General features: G+C 36.1%; 1 protein-coding gene across 3 annotated transcripts in view; it reads left to right on the forward strand.

The window, feature by feature from the left end:
* The window catches only part of RANBP17 (RAN binding protein 17), a 384,409-nt gene that overhangs the window by 108,558 nt on the left and 252,258 nt on the right, over positions 1 to 23,593 (forward strand). For all 3 annotated transcript variants that reach the window (XM_049874299.1, XM_049874300.1, XM_049874301.1), the window contains one exon: positions 10,202 to 10,337. In XM_049874299.1, the coding sequence (XP_049730256.1) occupies positions 10,202 to 10,337 (136 nt within the window). The remainder of the gene's footprint in view (positions 1 to 10,201; positions 10,338 to 23,593) is intronic.

Below are 23,593 nucleotides of genomic sequence, written 5' to 3' on the forward strand. Positions count from 1 at the left end.
CCATCAGGCAGGGAAATAAAACACTGACATTATTTTCCTGAGAAAACATATAACAGGAAATAAAAAAAAAGAAAGTGTGTATTTCCTAGATAGAAAATCTCGTTTTTTTCTTCTAACAGCGAACATGTTTAAGTAAGATTTAATCTGTGTTTTAGCCTGCATTCCCTACAAAACAGAGCCTAAAACAAGTCATATATTAATGCTATTTCGGGGGAAGGGAGAGGGGGAAAAAGAATGAAGGAAAAGAGAAAGTAAATGAGAGAATAAGAGAAATATAAGGTGATTTGTATTACAAAGAAAACAGTGGTTGTTTACTTTCACACAAGTTTTCCACAGATGTCACATGGAGCCTCTGTGCCTCAAAACAGTCCATGTTAGGGGTACTGAGGGTAAGCAGTTTATCTCTTGGCTCCTTTCTATGTCCCATTTCTTATTGCTTGAAGTCTACCCCATGGAGTGTTTTATGTGTTTCACACCTCTGAGTTGTGTTTCCTGGCTTCATTGAACAGCTGCCGGGGAAGGCAGAGTTTCCATTGGTCCTGTTGAGTTGGAGCTTGACAGCCCTCTTGTTTTCCGTGGGTTGGGGTTTATAATCGTAGAACCGGATGAACCTTCGCAGGGACTACAGGGCAGATGGCTGAGGCCAGAGGTGGGGGAGGCAAGTAGTGGTGGAGTTGGTGGGTGTGCAGGCAGGGCCAAGGAGATTTGAGGTGGGGGCATATACTAACATATTTGTCTAGAAACATATAAATATGTTTTTAAAAATATTAGATTCAAAAGTAAGAATGATGTTTTATATAAAATTGCAAAATATAAATTTCATATGGAAGAGTTCCAAGTAACTGGAACAGTGATAGTGTTGCCTTCTGTGTGTTACGTGATACCTCTTCTACTCCTGGGTGAACACAGCCAGATTAGATCGCCAAGCTCCTGTCAAAAATTTCTGTGCCATTTTAGCAGGAAAAGGTTAATATACATAGAAGCTCCTAATATTGTGATAAATTTGTAATTATAGTTAAACATGTGCTGCCTTAACTTAGCAAATAAATATATTTGTGCTCAGGCCACGTAGTTCTATTACAGATGATTTTATACTCATTTTAGTTTCATTCATTATGACTAGCATTTAAATATCTTGAGAGATTCCGGAGTGATTTTATCTTCATCCTTGTCTCCTCTCAACCCACTAATGCTAGCAGAGTGCCTCACTCCACTCAGCAACACTACCTTGCTTTTTTACCTGTTCATCTCCCAGTCATCCCTTACAATTCATTGAACACTTTGGCAACTAGCTCAGAGTTTTGGTCTCTCTCCCAAACCCTACAGTCATATCAATGAATCTAACTTCTTTTCGAATCTATACGAGGTAATGTTATGCTCTTCTCTACTCGTAAGTCTCTAGTGGTTTCCTGTCACACTTGAGAGACAGAATCCAAAGACCTTGCCTTGGGCCAAGGGAGTGTCTGCTACTTTTCTGATCTCATTTTATACCTTTTCCTATTCAACTCAGCCATACTGGCCTCCTCACTATTCTTTTTATTTTTAATTCTGGTCAAATATTTATAACATAAAAGTTACCAATTTAACCATCTTTAGGTGTACAGTTATATTCACAATATTGTGCAACCATCACCATTATTTATTTCTAAAACTTTTTATCATCCCAAATAGAAACTCTGTACCCATTAAGCAATAATTTTCCATTCCCTCCTCCCCCAGCCCCTGGTAACCACTAATCTACTTTCTATCTCGATATTTTAGATATCTTATGTAAGTGGGATCATACAACATTTGTCCCTTTGTGTCTGGCTTATTTCACTTGGCATGATGTTTTCAAGGTTCGTCTATGTCGCAGCCTTTATCAGAATTTCATTTCTCTCTATGGCTGATTAATATTGCATGATGCAGATATACCACATTTGTTTATACATCTGTTGATGGACACTTGGGTTGTTTCCACCTTTTGGCTTTTGTGAAGAATGCTGTAATGAACATCAGTGTACAAGTATCTGAGTCCCTGCTTTCATTTCTTTTGGGTATATGCCTAGGAGTGGAATTGCTGGGTGAATGGGTAATTCTGTGCTTAACTTTTTGACAAACTGCCAAACCGTTTGCCACAGCCACTGCATTATTTTACATTGCCATCAGCAGTGACGAGGGTTCCAGTTTCACCACATCCTTACCAACACTTATTGTTTTCTATTTTGTTTTTAATAACAGCTGTCCTAGTGGATGTAAAGTGGTATCTCATTATGGTTTTGATTTGTGTTTCTCACATGACTGATGGTTTCGAGCATCTTTTCATGTGTTTATTGGCTACTTGTATATCGCCTTTACAGAAATGTCTGTTCAAGTCCTTTGTGCTTTTTTTAGTTGGGTTATTTGTCTTGCTATTCTTTGAATAATACTAATATGTATTCACTTCAGGACCTTAGTACTTCTTTTTCTTCTGCTAGGAAAGCTTTCTCTTTGATATTTGTGTCGTTTACTCCCTTACTTCAGTTTGGTCTATTCTCAGATATCTTTTCCTCACAGAGGTTTTCTCTGGCCTTTTATCCTCCAATAATACCCTCTCCTACTTTTATTTTTCTTCATAGTACTTTCACTTCTTGACATTGTTTATTTTACTAAAATAAGGGAAGGGATAAGCTTTGTCTGTTTTGTTCACTTCTGTATTCTATCTTCTGCCTGGCAGAACCTTAACCCTGATGGAATTCAGGTTTCTTTCTAATTTTCTGGGTGCTAATGAAAGAAATTACACACCTCTGTAGATAGGTGCCATTGCCAACTAATATATAGTTTTTGACTTCCCCTGGGTCCTCAGCATTCCTCAGGGATTCTATTTTGTTTTCATAATTCTTGTCTTCTGACCTCAAAATACCTATTGGACTATTTCACTTGGATGTTCTATCCCACTTGTGTCTCTAGTTCACAAGTGGGATAAACCCTCTTTCATCCACCCCCAGCTGTGACTGTCTTTAAGTGTCTCATCACTGTCTACTTAGTTACCCAAGCCTGAATACTGGAAATTATCCTTAATATTCCCTTTTTTCTCTCTCCAGCTTCCATACACTAGGATCCGTACATCCATGTATCAAGTCTTGTTGGCACTATCTTCTAGTTATCCCAATTGGTCCACTTATTTCTATCTCCCCTGCCAGTTCAGCTACTGCCATCTTTCCCCTGGATTATTGTTGTTGTTGTTAGGTGCCATTGAGTTGATTCTATCTCATATCGACCCTGTGCCCAACAGAATGAAACACTGCCTGGTCTTGCATCATCTTCACAGTTGTTGCTATGCTTGAGCCTATTATTGCAGCAACTGTGTCAGTCCATCTCATGGAGTTTCTTCCTCTTTTTTGCTGACCCTCTGCTTTTCCAAGCATAATGTCCTTCTCCAGGGACTGGTCCCACCTGATAACATGTCCAAACTATGTGAGACATAGTCTCGCCATCCTTGCTAAGGAGCATTCTGATTGTACTTCTTCCGAGATAGATTTGTTCATTCTTTTGGCGGTCCACGGTATGTTCAATATTCTTCTCCAGCACCACAATTCAAAGGCTTCAATTCTTCTTTGGCCTTCCTTATTCATTGTCCAGCTTTCACATGCATATGAGGTGATTGGAAACACAATGGCATGGGTCAGGCGCACCTTAGTCCTCAGGGTGACATCTTTGCTTTTCAACACTTTAAAAAGGTCTTTTGCAGCTGATTTGCCCAATGCAGTGCTTTGGGATTAGTGCTACAGTTTTTAAATGGACTCCTTGCTTCTGCTTTGCAGCCAGAGTAATCTTTCTACAGTACAGATCTGATTATGACAGTGCTTTGCTTAAACTCTGCAATGACTTTCCATTACTCTTGAGATTAAAAGGAGCCCTGGTTATGGAGTGGTTGAGAACTCGGCTGCTAACCAAAAGGTCAGCAGTTCGAATCCACCAGTTGTTCCTTGGAAACCCTGTGGAGCAGTTCTACTCTGTCCTGCAGGGTCACTATGAGTCGGAGTTGACTTGATGGCAGTGGCTTTGGTTTATGGTTTTTTGAAATTAAATTAAACATGGTCTATAAGACCCTTCGTGATCTGACTCCTGTCTGTTTCTTTAGCCTCCTCTCCTTTTACTGACTGCTTTATAGGCGTATTGAACTTTTTTAGCTCTTAAATGGGCTGTGTTTTTTCTTCCTCTCTAGAGATCTGTACATACTTTCCTCTTTCTCTAGACACTGTCTTTTCCCACCCTTCTCCACCCTAGTATATTAGGAATCCTCACTAACTTCTTTATAGCATTTATTATAGCACTTGCCGTTTTTTTATTCTCGTTTCTTGTTTTATTGTCTCTCTGGAGGACTGGGAATTTATACGTCTTGCTCACTCTGGGATTCTGAACTCCTAACACACGCCTGGCATAGAGTATGCCCTCAAAAATTTGTTTTCTGAATGAATACTTACTCAATTTAAGTGGCTGTCTAGGGTAATCCAGAACAATTGATAATCCAAAATTCATTTGTATTTGAAATGGTCTGATTAATTTTGGATTAAAAGTGTTTTATCTATTTATTCTTTAGATGCTTTTTATTACAAATGATTTAAGATAAAAGAAAAATAAATGTAGGACAATAAATTGAAGCTGAGAGTGAAGATTATATATAGTACAAGCATTGGTCTTCTGCACTTGTTAGAGGTGACTACAAATCTATGAAGGACGTTGTGGTAAAAGACTGCTAGTTGTCCCCAGTATTTCTTCATAACTTTTTTCCATACTAGTAAAATACCTGATTATTTTTCTGGGTACATGGCAACCCTAAATAAAGACTAGATTTACTAGATTCTTGCAGCTAGATAGGGTTAAGTTATTATGTTCTGGGCAATTGGATGTAAGTGAAAGTTGTATATTCTGGGATGTGTCCGTAAAGAGAAGAAACATCCACCTTCTTGCTGGCTGAAATGTGGAAATAATGGGTAGAGCTAAAGAAGCCATCTTAGACCATGAGGTGATTGTGGGAATGGAGGCTAGTGTAACAACAAGATTGAAGGAACACACCATGGAGCACCAACTTAGCCCTGGAGCAGTGCCTTGGATTTTTGCTTGAGAGAGGAATAAACATCTATATGGTTTAAGCCATTGTTATTTTGGATTTTAGTCCCTTGCAGCTGGACCTGATCCTACCTTTTAAATAATACAACCACCAAAACTTCTTTTACAAATAGATTATGTACCCTGTTGTGATTCTTTCCTACTCTTCTGCTCGGGATATCATTGCCCCTTAGGCAAACACAAATCACCAGTTTAATATGAGTTGTAAAGGCACCCCAACAAACCATCTTTTGGTCCTACATCTTTCCTGTATTTGGGAATATATGCTATAAAAAGAGAGTAAAAGTAAATATAATCAACAAGGAACTTCAGTAGAAGAGAGGTCCTACTTAATAAAGAATTTAAAAGTACAATATGCCTTAAGTTGCTTGATAAATCACATGATTACAGAGAAAAAGTTTGATACACACACACACACACACACACACACGAAGTGACTAAAAGTACCATGGCTTGAGTCAGGGGCACCTTAGTCCTCGAAGTGACATCTTTGCTTTTTAATACTTTAAAGAGGTCGTTTGTGGCAGATTTGCCCAATGCAACACATCGTTTGATTTCCTGATCACTGCTCCTATGGGCGTTGATTGTGGAACTAAGTAAAATGAAATCCTTTACAATTTCAGTCCTTTCTCTGTTTATCATGATGTTGCTTATTGGTCCAATTGTGAGAATTTTTGTTTTCTTTATGTTGAGGTGCAGTCCATACTGAAGGCTGTAGTCTTTGATCTTCATCAGTAAGTACTTCAAGTCCTCTTCACTTTCTTCAACCAAAGTTGTGTCATCTACATATTGCAGGTTGTTAATGAGTCTTCCTCCAATTCTGATGCTGCCTTCTTCTTCATATAGTCCATCTCCTTGGATTACTTGCTCAGCATACAGATTGAATAAGTATGGTAAGAGCTCTGACACACACCTTTCCTGACTTCAGACCATGGCGTATTCCCTTGTTCTGTTCGAACGACTGCTTCTTGGTTTATGTACAGGTTCTTTATGAGCACAATTAAGTGTTCTGCAATTCCCATTCTTGGCAGTGTTATCCATAATTTGTTATGATCTGCACAGTCAAATTCCTTTGCATAGTCAATAATATACAGATAAACATCTTTCAGGTATTTTCTGCATTCAACCAAGATCCATCTGACTTCAGCAGTGATATCCCTCATTCCATGTCCTCTTCTGAATCCAGCTTGAACTTTGGCAGTTCCCTGCTACAACCACTTTTGAATGATCTTCAGCAAAATTTTTCTTGTATGTCATATTAATGATATTGTTTGGTAATTTCCACATTCTGTTGGATCACCTTTCTTTGTAATGGACACAAATAGGAATCTCTTCCAGTTGGTTGGCCAGGAAGGAAGCTGTCTTCCAAATTTCTTAATGTAGGTGAATGAGCACCTCCAGCATTGTATCCGTTTATTGAAACATCTCAATTGATATTCTGTCAATTCCTGGAGCCTTGTTTTTCGCCATTCTCTTCAGTGCAGCCTGGACTTCTTCCTTCAGTGTTATTGGTTCTTGTTCATATGCTGCCTCCTGGAATGGTTGAACGTTGACCAATTCTTTTTGGTACAGTGACTCTGTATTCTTTCTATCTTCTTTTGGTGCTTCCTTTCCGTATAAAATCCTTCAATATTGTAACTTGAGGCTTGAGTTTTTTCTTCAGTTCTTTCAGCCTGTTAAATGTTGAGCGTATTCTTCCCTTTTAGTTTTCTAAGTCCAGGTCTTTCCACATTTCATTATAGTACTTTACTTTGTCTTCTCAAGCTGCCCTTTGAAATATTCTGTTCAGCAATTTGACTTCATCATTTCTTCCTTTTGCTTTAGCTACTCTGTGTTCAAGAGCAAGTTTCAGAGTCTCTTCTGACATCCAATTTGGGTTTTTCTTTCCTGCCTTTTTAATGAGCTTTTGTTTTCTTCATGTATGATGTCCTTGATGTCGTTCCATGGTTGGTCTGGTCTTAGGTCATTAATGTTCAATGTGTCATATCTATTCTTGTGATGTTCTCTAAATTCAGGTCAGATATACTCAGGGTCATATTTTGGCCCTTGTGGACTTGGTTCTAATTTTCTTCAGCTTCAACTTGAACTTGCATATAAGCAATCGATGGCTGGTTCCACAGTCAGCCCTGAATTTAAAAAAAAAAAAAAAGGTTACAGTAATCTAATTCTTAAATATGATCTTTAGCAAGTTCTTCTTAAATCTTAGCAGTATTGAGGACATGGAAAGTGAAGGTACTTCTATATAAGCAACTTAATACAGAAATATAGGAAATAATCACTGTAATATGGTTGTCAAAATAATCTTTCTTAACACTTTGTCAATAAGTACCAAGTTTTTAAAATAAGTTTATATCTGTCACCTAAACATTTTATTTGTAGAAATCTTTGGGGTAGGAGAGGACAATAATCATGTATCACTTAGAAATATGAATTTATGTTCAAAATGAGACAATGATTGAATTTTGACATCGCCTTAAGATTATGCAACCATTAAAGATAATGCTTTGAAAATTATTTAATAATATGAAAAAATTAGTCAAAACATATTAAGTGAGACAGATTAGTAGAATAGAAGGTCCAGTAAGAAATCAAAGTGCATAAATGAATCTAATATATATGGTAATGGCTACTTCAAAATTGTAAGCAAAAGGTGGACTATTTAAGAAAGAAGTGGCGTTGAAGCAACTGGTTAGCCTTGGAGAGTGGGCGGGAGATAATGTTGGAGGTGTATCTTAAACCTTTGTGTCAAAATAAGATCAAATGTACCATGGAGGCAAATGTGAAAAGAAAAGAAACAGAAATTTCAGATTCAAGGAAGGTCTTGCTATTATGTAAGATCTGTAAAAGAAAAAAATTGATAAAATTTTCTGCATAAGGAAAACAACAACAAAAACTTCATGAAGTTAAGAAACACCATAATCAAAGTTAAGAGACAAAAGAAAAAATATAGCCCATTTACAGGCAAAGGGCTCAGTTCTCTAATACAGGCAGTCCCTTGGTTACAAATGTCTGACTCAAGTACAACCAATAGTTATGAACCAACTTCTGTAAAGTCTGTATTAAAAATTTGTGGTACATACGATAGTTCATAATAACAAATGGGCACTACTTTGCAAGGTGCATCAAAACATTGTTATTACTGTATTATGTTAAAGATGTTTTAGTGTATCTGAAAGTGTCTCTTTAATGTTTTTTTATGCATAGAAAAGCACCCAAACCCACCCACTGCAGTTGAGTTGGAATGCAGGGCAGAGTAGAACAGCCTCATAGGGTTTCCAAGGCTCTAAATCTTGGTGTAAGGAAACTGCCACATCTTTTCCCCAAGGAGCAGCTGGTGGGTTTGAACCGCCCACCTTTCGGTTAGCAGCTGAGTGCTTTCATCACTGCACCACCAGGGCTCCTCTGTAGAAGAATATATATACAACCAAGACGAAGACAAAACATTTGACTGTCACTAGATACGAACCGTACCTAACCTACAAATTCGACTTAAAGATTTAGGAAGGGAACTAATTTGTAATCCAGGGACTACCTGTATATAAAGAGTTTGTGGAAATCAGTAGTAAAAAGACAATCTAATAGAAAAATTGGCAAAAGATATGAACAGACAGATTGTAGGAAAGGATATAAATGGCTTTAAAATATGAGAAAATTTTACCCTCACACATGAAAGAAATACAAATGAAAACTGTACTGAGATGCAATTTTTTTAGATTTACAGAAATTCTAAAGTTTAATGTCATCCTGAATTATCTTGCTGGGTGTATATAGGCACTATTGATGATAGGAGTATAAATCGGTTCAATCTCTACAGAGGGCAATTTGGTAATAGCATCAAAATTACAAAAGTATGTACTCTGAGCTAGTAGTTTTACTTTTAGAGATGTATATTATAAATGTTTGTGAGATGACATGTACAAGATTGTTAATTCCAGCAAAAATTATAAACAACCTTAATGTCCATCAGTAGGGAAATATTTGATAAAATTATGGTGCCTTCATATCATGGAATGTTAAGTAGCTGCAGAAGAGAATGAGGAAGCTCTTTTCGTCTCGCATGGAAAGATTTCTAAGATACATTGTTATATGAAAAAAAGCCAGGTTTAGATCCATGTGTATAGAATGCTCCATGTGTTTAAAAGGGCTGGGAAAAGAATATATAGTCATATTTGCCTGTATATGCATTTAAAAAAAATCTCTGGAAGGACACAGACTACTAGTGATGTGTGTGTCTGTGTTCATATGTGCATATATATACATGGAAGGAGCTGGGTGGGTCAGGGTTAAATACAGTTGCTTTTGTGCAAATTAGAAAAGGGTGCTACTTTTTAAGAACCTCTCCTGTTTGTTAAATAATTATAATGTACTGATTTTGTTAGTGCAAGACACTTAGCAGCCATACACTGGAAAATTTTATTGAAAATAGGTAATGTTGAAGGATTTCTTTTTTGAAAATTCTAGACTAAACTTTTCATTACATTGAGTTAAATTATTTTCTCTAGAAATTTCATTTAACCTTCAGTTCATTTAAAAATTAGAAAAAAAATCATTTATGCTTTTCTGATGATAGTTGCATACTACTGGTAAAAATATTTGATTTTGTTAAAATCATTTTGTGGTTTATTTCAGTAAAATTTTTTACTATTTTTTAAGAAGGTGATATAACCTGACAGGTATACCTCCTGATATTTTTTTGAATTTTGATTGATATGATTCCAAAATATTTAATTATTAAAAATACAAGGTGAAGTGAAAAAGTAAAATCCAAAACTCCCCATTCAATAATCATCCTTTTACTAAAAATTTATGTATATATATTTATATGTATATGTCATGGACTTATATATATTTATGTAGCAAAATAATATGTGTATGTATACATGTTTATATGCATGTGTATGTGAATATGTCAAAAAATAGACCAGAAGTAATTAGACCAAATTGCAGTTATTTCTCAGTGGTAGAATTTCAGATAATTAAAAAATATTTTCTTTTTACACTTTTATATTTTCCCACTTTTTGCAGCAATTATATATTATTTGATGATAAGTGTTTTAATGTTTTTTTTTAAGAATTTTTACTGAAAGCTGTTTTTTTCCTTCATGAAAAGAGTTTTTCAGCTTATATCCTTAATGGATACCGGATTGCCTCAGTGTTCTAATGAGAAAATAGAGCTTGCAATTCTGTGGTTCTTGGATCAGTTTCGTAAAACATATGTTGGTGATCAGCTTCAAAGAACCTCAAAGGTAGGTTTTTACCAGAGATCAGAAAAACAAAAATTGTTATTGGAGATGAAGAAAAATATGCACATATAATAGCCTTAAGCCAAATGATATATTTCAGAAATGCCTACATAAGAAGTTTAATTTGATCAAATGAAATCAGTTGGATTGGTATTGAAGGTGATGTGAAGTTAATTTGCTTGTTTTATGCCTGGATTTGCCACTTGCTTTAAAGGTTGATTGGGAGAGAGGTAATGAGCATTTTTTAAGTGAATAGTGGTTAAATAGTTAAGATTATTTTAAACACCTTAATGGATTTTTGACTTACTGTATTTCAAGACTGAAAACATAAGATTTACTCTTTTAATAGTCCTGTTTTTTTTTTTTCTTGGGGGTGGAGAGGGTGTTTGTTTATGTGGCTTCCAGTATATTTTGCTCATGACTTGGCATTTTTACATAGTTTTTTTTTTTTTTTTTTAAGTAGTGAGGACCATGAGAGTTGGATGTATCCTTCAGAGGCTATAGTTAAATCACCTTAATTTAGGGGTTACTCTTTTTTTTCATAGTATGATCGTTGACAGTATAGCATCAGCAAGCTTAGATTAATTGATCTTTAGACATAATGAGGGCTTATCGAGGGCATTTATGTGAGCCATAAGCAGATGTTTATTAGTACTTATGAGACTGAATAAGATCTGTAAGAGGTTTTTTTTTCCCCCTTCCTGGAATAGTAACTTTCGAAAACATCTCTGGTAAGAAGTCTAAGGACAATCTTACCTTGTTTGGTTTGGAGTTTGTATCAGTAGCGTCGAAGGATTTCTTATCTCAAAATTCTAGGTTTAGCTTTTTATTACATTGAATTGAGCTTTTTATTTAGGAAATTTAGCTAAACTTTTAGTTCGTTTATGACTTTCTAATAATAATAGTTGTATACTAATGTCAAAAAATATTTGGTTTTGTTAAGATCATCTTGTATCATAGGTAAAATTTTCTTCATTCTTTAAGAAAGTGATGTAGCTTGATGCTTCCTTTATCAAATACATTGTGATTTAATTGTTTAGGATTAATATCAATAAAATTTTCTTAGAATTTAGCTCCCATTAAATAAGAACATTAGGAAGGAAAAGAAGTAGTTAGAAATAAATGTTTTATGTTGTCAATAAGACATTAGAATCAGACAGAAATTTCATGGTATAAAATTTATACAGGATGCCTCTCTTTAAATCCCAAATGTGTTACTCAAAGGTTGAGATAAATGAATTATGGTAAATTGTCTTGTTTTAAATGTACCAAGGGATTTTATTATTTTGCTTTTGCAAAAGTGGGTAACATTACTAATCTAATACACATTTGGCCTGGATCTTAAATCAGAGCACAATAATATTAAATAAGAAAAGTCTTCAAATTATTGTGTTTAAAGTACTTGGAAAAAGATATGTAAAATGAGACTAGTTGTTTAGGGAAATGGGATTTGGGAAATTATTTTTCAAAATATTTGAGATAAATATGATTTATATGGAATTTGTGAAAAAAGGGAATTATAGAAGGTCAGTTTTCCTTTTTTGAAAAAACTTACATGTTAGGAAACAATAAACCCATTGTCAAACTGGTGTTGATTCTTTTATTATAACTTTGATATTTTTTGGTGCATGCCTATTACCCTCTTTCAAAGGAGTTTAGTCCTAACGTGCCTTTATTTCTGAGGCACTCCTATCGCGTAACACCAAAGTGAAGGTGAAGCTTCCCACTTTTATATTTCTCTGGCTTGTCTGCTGACCTGCCTTAATAGAAACACTCTTTAGTCCTTACAACAAGCCAGCAGAGTTAGTATTCCAATTTTATAAATAAAGGCACAGAGTCTCAAAGACATTAAGCAAGTAGTCTGTTTTTCTGGCAATAAACTAAGGAAAACTGGGTGGAAAATATTTTTGGGTAGGAATGTTGTCGAATTTGAACTTGTGGCTGAAAAAGGGAGTGTATTAGATATTAATAAGCACATGAAGTTTTAATAAGCTAATAAAGTTTAACAATTAGTGAGCATTTATTTTGTACCAGGAGCTGTGCTAAACACTAAACATTAACTCAATTGAATCATATAGAGCATGACTTACAAGGTTCTTCGCAATCTCTTTTCTGCTTATGTTAACCAGCTTCATGGCCAATGCTCCCTGCTTTGCACTGCGTACTTCATGTGTCCTGAACTTTTTCACTTCCTTGGACAGTCTGTATTCTCTGCCAAGTCTAAGTGTTTGAACATACTGTTCCCTCTGCCCAGGATACTTTTTTCTAAATGCGTCTTTCACCTCCCTGCCTTACTCTGCTAACTCCTGCTTATCTTTGACATTAGATGTCCCATTTTTACAATGTCCTTCTTAACCCTCAAATTCTGGGAGAATCCCTTTTCTCTGCCTTCTGTAGCACTTTTATGCCTCCTGTTTTAGCATTTATCACATTGCATTGTAATTACTTATTAGCAAGTATGTTTAGACTGTAATCTTGCTTAGGACTCTTTCTGCATTGTTTATTGTTATCACCCTAGGGATTGGGCTTAGATCTCATGTATAATACTTTCAGGTAATGAAGAGTATGCTCTTGGGTTAGAAAATGATGTTGACTTAATGAAATTGTTTAACAATTTTAAATAAGGTATAATATTAAGCGTCTGGAGCGGGGGGAGCCTGTATCCACAACAGAATGTAATTTACAGAAATAAATGCTCAGGAACAAAGGTGAAATCACTGAAGAGTCCTAAGTGCTGTATGTAATAGAAGCATGTCACGGAAGTGAGAAAGAAGAGCAGTCACAGTAGCTATAGATATTTATCAGTTAGTCTGTGCCACATACTTTGCTAAGCACTTGACAGACATTACCTAATTCCCTTGTCACCTAAACTATAAGAAATAGTTATTAACAAATTCCCTACTCCCTTTTTACAGATTTGAAAACTGAGACTTGGAGAGGTTAAATAATTTGCTTAAGTGGTTGAACCTGGGTTTGAACCCAGGCCACATGACTGCAGAGCCTGTGCTGCTAACTGCTTTTCTATACTGCCTCCTGTTGGATCTTTCCTCTGGCATCCAATGGGCCCTTCAGACTCAGTAGGTTCTAAAAAGGAACTCATCATCTAAAATGCCCTTCTCCTACTTTCTTGTTTTAAGGAAGAATGACATTGAGCCAAAATGTTTCCTCCTTGCACTTACTCCTTATATCTGGTTTGTCACCTAATCCTGCTTATTTTAATTTCTAAATATCTCTAAGTTCCATTACCTTCTCCTGCTCCCTACCTTTTTACCCTCCTTGCACTGCTTATCGTTTTTTTCCACTGGATTTCAAAAGTATTCTAATTGCCCTCCTTGTTTCCATTTTGCCTTCTCCCCACTCCAGTCCATTTTCCATACTGCCACCAGAGTAATCTTTTCTTTTTTAGAAAAGTAGAGAGAGTAATGAACACTCATCCAGCTTCTTCAGATCTTAACATTTTGCCATGTTTGATTCAGAGATATATATTTTTGAATTAAACATTAAAGATCCTGTTGCTGCTCTATTCTGTTGCTCTCTTTTCGCCCAAAGGTAACGACTGTCCTAAACTTAGTGTTATTTTCATGCATGGTTCTGGGTTTTTGTTTTCCACATATCTTTGTATGTATAAACAAAACACAGTACTGTTAAATTTATATAAAGGTATCACACAGTTTGGCTCCTTCAGTGACTTGCCTTTTTTGATCAATACTGTTTTTGAAATTTATCCGTGATGATACATATAGTTAATTATTGTTGGGCATTACAATATATTACTTGTTATATATTCATTTTTTTTCTATTGGTATATGTTAGGTTTTTTCCAGTTTTTCAAATTTACAGAAATACTTCAATAAACATTCCTGCACCTATCTCCTCATGCATATGTACGGGTTTCTCAAAGGTAAATGCTAGGGTTGGAATGGCTGGGCTGTATGTAGAATATCGGTTTCTTCAACTTTGCTAGATGGTATCAAGTTGCCCTTCTGAGTGTCATAACAGTTCCTGCTCCATCCCCCACAGGATAGTTATGCATTTTGATTGCTCTGTATTGCCGGAATACTTGCCAGTTTAAAAACAACAACAACAACAACATATCTTCCTATGACAATTTTCTGCTTTTTGGCTTTTTATTATTCACAAAATAAACTCCACTTTATGGCCAAACCTTGCCTACCTTTCCAACTTTTTCCTGTGATACTCTGCGTTTTACTCTGTGACATGATTTTTATGTGCTGCTGCCTTTTCCCCCTTTCCTGTTCCTATTCATTATTCAAGGTTGGCTTAGGTGACCATTCATTCATTCAATGACTATTAATAAGTACTACTATGTCCTTTTTTTTATTTGGTTTACTGTGTATTTAGTCCAGGGATACAAAGACAAGCAGGACCCTCCATCTCCCCAATAAATTAAAAAGGAAAATGAGCAAGTAAAGAAAAAATTATAAATTTACCCATTCATGCATTGAAACAATATAGGACAAAATAAGGAAAAGACAGTTAAATGTTTTTGGGAAATTTGCTTATCCCTATGTAAAATTTTGGGTTATTACTTGACATCATACAAAAATCAATTCTAAATAGATTAAAAGACTCTATTGTCAAAAGCGGGGGATTATCTTTATGACCTGGGGATAGAGAAGGATTTTTTAAGACATGAAAAGCCCAATCTATAAACCCAAAGGTTTACCACTTTAAAAGTAAAAACTCCTGTGGATCAAAAGACACAATCAACACAGTATAAAAACATAGACTGGAATGAGACATTTGTAATGCATGTAATTTAAAGAGAATCAGTATTCAGTTATATAAACAATTTCTAAAAATCAATAAGAGAAAAATAACCCAATAGAAAAATGGTCAAAGATGTGAATAAACAACTCGCAGGCAAGGAAATCATGGTAGCCAATACACATGAATTAAACTGTTCACCTTTACTAGGACTCAGGGAATAAAGATACAATGAGATAACCATATTATACCTATTACCCAGAGAAAATTTAAAAGTCTGATAATACTAGTATTGGTGAGGAAGTGAAATAGCAAGAACTCCTGCCCACTGCTTTTTTTTTTTTTTTTACAGTGCTACAAAAAAGCTAGTGGAATCTAAATTGGAAAAACTCCTTTGGAAAACCATTTGATTTAGCAAAATCTAGAAAAGTTGAATATGCGTGCATTCTTGACCCAAAAAGACAAATTCTAACAATATACCTTTAAACCACACACATGTGCCTAAAGACATACTTAAAAGTATTTTGATATTCAAACAACTGGAAAATGAAATTAAAAAAAAAAACCCATCTGTGATAGTATAAAATAAAAACCAACCACAAAGTACATACGAATTAACCTAATGATTTTAAAGATTTTAATTGATTGTTTTTTAAATTATTTTCACCAGTTATACTTGTTTTGCTGGGGAGCAGGTCTGTAGAGTTCCTCATAGTACCATTTCAGAAGTAGAGCTCCTTGTCTTTTTTTTTTTTTTAACTTATTTGTAAAAGTTCTTTAGATATCCTGAATACATGTTCTTTGTCAGATACAAGCATTGCAAATATCTTCTCCTAGTCTGCAGCTTGCCTTTTCATTTTCCTTTGATGAACAGAATTTCTAAATTTTAACAAAGTCTAATTTATCAATCTCTTATTTTTTTATTTTTTATTTTATGGTTTATTTTTTGTGTCCTGGTCAAGAAATCTTTATCTATCCTATGCTTATGAAGGCATTCTGTTTCTTTTCTAGATACTTTATTGTTTCACATTTCATATTTAGGTCTTTAATTCATTTTGAATTCAATTCTATGTATGTTGTGAGGTAGGGATGAAGGTTTGTGCTTTGTTTCTGTACTGATATCCCACACCATATATTGGAAGTCTTTTACCCACTACGTTGCAAAAGCACCTTTGTTGTAATTTTCATACAGATTTCTGTTTGTGGACTCCCTGTTTTGTTCCATTGGTCTTTTTGTCCATCCTTGCATCATTTCCACACTGTCTTAATTATTATATTTTGATATCTGGTAATATAAATATTCCAATTATATTGTTCTTCAAGATTGTCTTAGCTATCCTCTTTCCTTTATAGAGATTGTACTGAATCTAAATATTGGTTTGAATAGGGTTGACATCTTAACAACATCGAGTCTTTCAGTTCATAAACTTAGTATATAATTGTCTGCTTTATTTACTGAAAAAACCTTAGTGCCATCAAATCCATTCTGACTCATAGTGACCCTGTAGGACAGAGTAGAACTGTCTCATAGGGTTTCCAAGACTATAAAGCTTTACAGAAGCAGACCACCACATCCTTCTCCTGCAGAATGGTTGGTGGGTTTGAACTGTGGGCCTTTGGTTAGCAGCCGGGTACTTTAACCACTGTGCCACCAAGGCACCTTGTCCATTTATTTAGGCCTTATTTAATTTGAACCATGACCCACTACTTCCCTCTTTCCTCCCAGTTCAGCTTGAGGGAACCTCCACTCCAGACAGGTAGAGCCGAGAACACAGGGCTCCCCTCCCTCAGCTCACAATTGAGGGTTACTATATCTTCCTGGGAAACCCTGTGGCATAGTAGTTAAGACCTATGGCTGCTAACCAAAAGGTCGGCAGTTCAAATCCACCAGGTATTCCTTGGAAACCCTATGGGCAGTTTTACTCTGTCCAATAGGGTAGCTATGAGTTGGAATCGACTTGACGGCAACAGGTTTGTTTTTTTGGTATCTTTCTGGGAGAGCAGACCACGCATACTTCTCATCTTCAACTATGTGTTGCAGAGAATAAATTCCAGGCAAGTGCAGCCAAGAGATCAGAGATTCCCTTCATCTACTCTGCCCCCGCTCGTAGGGTGTAGGCTCTACTTCAGGAGCAGCACACTCAGAATAGTAGGACCCTGACTGGTCTCACCCTAGCTCATTCATAGGGTATTGGTTCCATGCTGGAAGAGGCAAGCCAAGTAGACCAGACATTACTGCCCCCACTCAGTACTCTTGTCCTAAAGCAGATGTGTCACTCGGAAGCAAGCCACTGTCCCTGCCCCCAGCTCCAGAGCCTGCTGGCCCAGTGGGCAAGGCAGGCTATGAAGAAGAGCTTCAAAGTTCTCTCCAAAGAAACTGACTCTGTTTGAAACAGAGTATAGGGAAGTTGAATGCCATTCAAGCCTAATGGCATTCTTAAAAACAATGGAGGTATTGGTGGCACAATTAAGAGGAGGCTGATAACTTCAGGAGAGATGTGAAATAAAGTGTAGGCCAGCTAGTTTACCAGAGAGAACAAGGGAAAGAGGCAGTGAAGAAACCCTTCGGAATCAGAACAAACTTCAAACACTGACCTCATAAACACACGCCTGCAGAGGAGTGTGAATATACCTGGATCAGAATGTGCAACAGTTTATGTTGTAGGGCATTGTCAAAGATAGTAGAGCAATCAGCTGGCAGTTAGTGGGACCGAACAGCTAGAGAGTCAGAGAGCCCTGTTAAAACCACTAATGTTCCAGAGTGACTGCAAGTGCCCAAGACTGCGCTCTTTTAAGAGCAACATCAAAAACATAAGTATAAAATACAGCATAAATGGAAATTTCTTCTACATTCTTCTCCTAACCAATTTAAAAAGCAGTTGTATAACATATAACTCTATTGATGGCCCTATAACATAGAGAAATGTAATATATTTGCCAATAATAGCACAAAGGAGGTAAGTGGGAGAAAAGTTGTGTTTGAATAAGGAAATGACATAAGAAGGTAACTCGAATCCACAGAAACAAATGAAGATATCCAGAAATGATAAATAAAAAGGTTAATAAGCAGTTTAAATGTATACTTTTCTCTCAACTTCTTTAAAAGACATAAAATATCTCAAGTAATGATCATAACAGTGTTTTGTTGGGTTTGAAACATATAGATGTAAATGTATAACAATAATAGCACAAATGGAGGAAAAAAGAATATGGCTATATTCCTGTATCTTACTGGAATTAAGTTAGTATACATCTGAAGTAGATTCCGACGGTAAGATGTATGTGGTAAGGCCTAGAGCAATGGCTAGGAAAATAACTAAAAAATAATAATAAAGTGAAAAAATTCTTAGAGATATTAAAATGTTACACTAGAAAATATTCACTTTGTGCAAAAGAAGGCAGTAAAGGACGGATAGAGGAACAAAAAAGACATGAGACATAAAAAAAGGAATATGGTAGATGTAGATCCAACTGTATCAATGATAGCATGAGTTTTACTGTGACTGGATTATACAGTCCATCCAACAGGCAGAGATTTTAAGACTGAATAAAGAAAAATGTATGTATATCCAACTATATACTTTCTACAGGAGACACGCTTTATATTCAAAGTTTCAAATAGAATGAAAGTAAAAGGATGGCAAAAGATACTTATGTAAACAGCAACCATAAGAAAGCTGAAGAAGGTATACTCATACAGAACAAAATAGACTTTGAAACAAAAAATGTCACTGGAGATAAAGAGGGATTTTTTTTTTTTGTATACTGATAAAAGGATCAAACCATCAGGAATACATACCAATTAAACAAATTACCTTACATCCCAGTAAAAAAAAAACCAGTTTTTTTTTTTTACTCGCCCCAAAATACAGGAAGTAAAAATGGACAGAAATGGGGAGAGAAGTAGACAACTCAACAATAATAGCTGGAGACTTCAATGCCTCACTTTCAATAATGGATAGAAAACTAAGCAGAAGATCTATAACGGAATAGAAGACTTGAACAACACTGTATGACAATCAAAGAAATTTAAGCAGTCCCTTGGGGTGGTGCAGATGGTTAATGTACTCAGCTGATAACTGAAAGATTGGAAGTACAATTCCACCCAGAGGCACCTTGGAAGAAAGGCCTGGCAATCTACTTCCAAAAAATTAGCCATTGAAAACATTACAGAGCATAGGGCTACTCTGACATACGTGGCGTTGCCATGAATCAAGAGTCAACTCAGTGGCAACTGGTTTGTTGGTAAAGAGATTGAAGTAGTAATCAAAAAATACCCACAAATAAAAGTCCTGGCCTGGATTGCTTCCCTAGTGAATTCTATCAAATATTAAAAAAAGAATTAACACCAAAATCTTCAAAAAAAGTCTTCCAAAAAATAAAAGAGAAGGGAACACTTCCCAGCTCATTTCATGAGGCCATGTCTTAGTTATCTAGTGCTGCTGTAACAGAAATACCCAAGTGGATGACTTTAACAAAGAGAAATTTATTCCCTCACAGTCTAGGAGACTAGAAGTCCAAATTCAGGTTGCCAGCTCTGGGGGAAGGTCCTTGTCATCAGTCTTCCCCTGGTCTAGGAGCTTTTCAGCACAGGGACCCGGGATCCAAAGGACATGCTACCTTCCTGGTTCTCCATTTTTGGTGGCATGAAGTCCCCTGTCTCTCTGCTCACTTCTCCCTTTTATATCTCAAGAGACTGACTCAAGATACATTCTAACCTTGTAAATTGAGTCCTGCCTCATTAACATAACTGCCTCTAATACTGCCTCATTAACATCATAGAGGTAAGATTTACAAGACATAGGAAAGTCACATCAGATGACAGAATAGTGGAATCACACAATACTGGAAATCACAGCCTAGCCAAGTTGAGACACATTTTAGGGGGACACAGTTCAATCCATAGCAGGCCAATATTGCCCTGATAGCAAAACCAGACGATGATATCACAAGATAGAAATCCTATGGACCAGTATCTTTCATGAATATGATTCAGAAGTCCTCAAAAGAAAATACCAGGAAACCAAATCCAACAACTTATAAATGCTTTCCCTTACTGTCAGAAGTAAGGCTAGGATGTTCGCTCTTGACAATTCTATTAAACATTGCACTGGAGGTTCCAACCAGGGAAATCAGGCAGCAAAATGAAATACAAGACATCCAGATTGAAAAGGAAGATGTAAAACTATCTGTTTGCAGATGACGTGTTCCTGTGTATAGAAAGGCCTAAGGAACCCACTAAAAAACTATTAGAACCAATAAAAGAAATGAGCACATTTGCAGGAAGGAAGATCATTATTAAAAAAAAAATCAACATTTCTTTTAATGAACAACCTGAAAATGAAATTAATGAACAATTCCGTATACAATAGCAGTAAAAAGATTAAAGTACTTAGGAATAAATTTAACAAAAGAAGTACAAAACCTATACTCTGAAAACTACAAAAAATTTTTAAGGAACTTAAAGATCTAAATAAATGGAAAGACATCACATGGCCATAGATCAGAAGGCTTGATATTGTTAAGTTGGCAATATCCCTCAAGTTATCTACAGATTCAGTGCAGCCCATATCAAAATCTTGGCTGGCTTCTTCATAAGAATTGATTAGCTGAAACTAAAATTCATATAGAAGTTAAAGGAACCCAGAGTAGCCAAAATAATCTTGAAAGAAGAACTAAGTTTGAGGAATCACACTTTGTAATTTTAATGCTCACTGTAAAACTACAGTAATGAAGACAGTATATGGTACTGGAATAAGGGTAGACATATTGAGCAATTGAATAGAATTGAGAAACCAGAAATAAACTCTTATAGTTAATTGATTTTTTTTTTACTGTATTTTTTTAAAATAATATTTTATTGTGTTTTCAGTGAGAGCTAACCTGGCGGCAAATTAAGTTCCCATTTAACAACCTCTATACACATTTTTTTTTATTCCATGAATTGGTTACATATTTCACTAGGTATCACCATTCTCATTAATTCTGTTCCGATTGTTCTGTTCCCAGTAATCTAGTTTCCCTACCCCCTTACCTTCTTGTCTTTGCTTTAGGGTAATTGTTGACCATTTGGTCTCATATAGATGATTTTTTAAAGGAGTGTAGTACTTATGGGTTCTATTCTTTATTTTATGAGCCACTCTGTTGTTATTTAGTTAAAAGGTAACCACAGGGGATAGTTTCGGCTCAAGGTTTAAAGAGTATCTCAGGGCGATAGTCTTGGGGAGTCCTCCAGTCTCAACCAGTCCTGTAAGCCTGGACTTTTAAAGAATTTGAGTTCTGTTCCACCTTTTCCTCCTATTCTATCAGAATCGGTCTATAGTGGCCCTGATCAGAACGGTAGGTAGTGGTAGTTGGGCAGCTTCTAGTTCTTCTGGTCTCAGGGTAGATGAGGCTGTAGTTCATGGAGACTGTCAGTCCTGTACACTAGTTTCTTCTCTGAGTCTTTGGTTTCCTCCTTTCTCTTTTGCTCCAGAGGAGCAGAGACCAATAGTTGTAGATGGCCACTCGCAAGCTTTTAAGACCCTAGACGATTCTCCCAAATTAGGAAGTAGGACATAAAGTTTATAAACTGTATTATGCCAGTTGACCAAGTTGTCCCATGAGACTATGGTCCTAAGCTTTCAAACCCAGAAAACCAAATTTGGAAGGTGTTTGGTTATGTCTAAGAAACTGTGCCCACTATGTGATTTATTATATATATGAATATATATGCATGCACACGGATATCTGTATATACATATACATATCGATACATCTATACATGTATACCTATCTACACACATACCCATACACATATATGCATATATATACATACATATGTAACTATACTTTTTTTTTTTGGTGGTTGTGTTGATATTGTTGCAAAATTATATATGTTTTATCCTTTACTGGAAACCCTGGTGGTGTAGTGGTTAAGAGCTATAGATACTAACCAAAAGGTCAGCAGTTAAATCCACTGGGTACTCCTTGGAAACCCTATAGGGCAGTTCTGCTCTATCCTATAGTGTTGCAATGAGTTGGAATCAACTCGACAGCAACAGGTTTGTGTCCTTTACCAGAAATGCCCTTTTTTCTTGTGTATTTCTTAGTGACATCATTTACCTTGGTCAAGCTGTGCACACTTCACACACATTTGATGCTATGTTTCCCATCACCAAAAATGACGCGTCTGCTGACTAGGGAGTGATTCCTCCCTTCCACCCATCCCTGGTAACCACCAGTGAACGTTGGTCTCCATATATTTACCTATTCTTGTTTTCTTGTATAAGTGTGATCATACAGTATTTGTCCTTTTGTGATTAACTTATTTCACTCGGCATAATGTCCTCCAGATTTATCCACATTTTATGTTTAGAGAACTCACCATTATTCTTTGACTGCATAGTATTCCATTGTATGTATGGTGTCACATTTCATTTATCCATTCATCTGTTGATGGGCACTTAGAGTGTTTCCACCTTTTTACTGTTGTGAATAGCGCTGCAGTGAACATAGGTGTGTGTATGCCTGTTTTTGTCCCTTGTATAATATCTCTTTTTTTTTTATAATATCTCTAGGGTATATACCTAGGAGAGGGATTGCTAGATATAGGTATGTCTAGTTTTGTGAGGAAACTCCATACTGTTTTCCATGTTTGTACTATTTTACAATCCCACTAGTAGTGGTTAAGGGTTTTAATATCTCCAAATCCTCTCCAGCATTTGTTGTTTTCTGCTTTGTTTTTTTTTTAACTTAGTGCCATTTTAGCAGGAATGAAGTGGTATCTCATTGTAATTTTATTTTCCATCTCTCTAATGACTAATGATCACAAGCGTTTTTTCATGTGTTTGTTGGCCACTTGAAAGTCCTCTTTGGCGAAGTGTTTGTTCACGTCCTTTGCCCAGTTTTTAATTGTGTTTTTGTCTCTTCGTTGCTGAGTTGTTGAAGTTCAGGAGGGACCAGTCCCTGAAGAAGGACATCATGCTTGGTAAAGTATAAAAACCTACTGCCGTCGAGCCAATTCCGACTCATAGCAACCCTGTAGAACAGAGTAGAACTGCCCCATAGAGTTTCCAAGGAGCGCCTGGCGGATTCAAACTGCTGACCTCTTGGTTAGCAGCCGTAGCACTTAACCGCTACGCCACCAGGGTTTCCTGGTAAAGTATAGAGTCAGTGAAAAAGAGGAAGACCCTCAACAAGATGGATTGACCCAGTGGCTGCAACGATAGGTTCAAATGTAGCAACAATTGTGAGGATGGCACAGGACTGGGCTGTGTTTCGTTCTGTTGTACGTAGGGTCGCTATGAGTTGGAATTGACTCAGCAGTACCAAACAACAACAATATATATTTTTGAGATTAGACCCTTATCAGATATGTCATTCCCAAAGATTTTTTCCCAGTCTGTAGGTTGTACAATTGTTTTTTGACAATGAGAAAGAATAGTCTTTTCAACAAATGGTGCTGGGACAACTGGATATCCAGACGAAAAAGAATGAAGTTGGACCCCCACCTAATACCATATGCAAAAATTTAAATGATCAAAGACCTA

The sequence above is a fragment of the Elephas maximus genome, chromosome 2 (assembly GCF_024166365.1).
Source record: "Elephas maximus indicus isolate mEleMax1 chromosome 2, mEleMax1 primary haplotype, whole genome shotgun sequence".
Classification (NCBI taxonomy): domain Eukaryota; kingdom Metazoa; phylum Chordata; class Mammalia; order Proboscidea; family Elephantidae; genus Elephas; species Elephas maximus.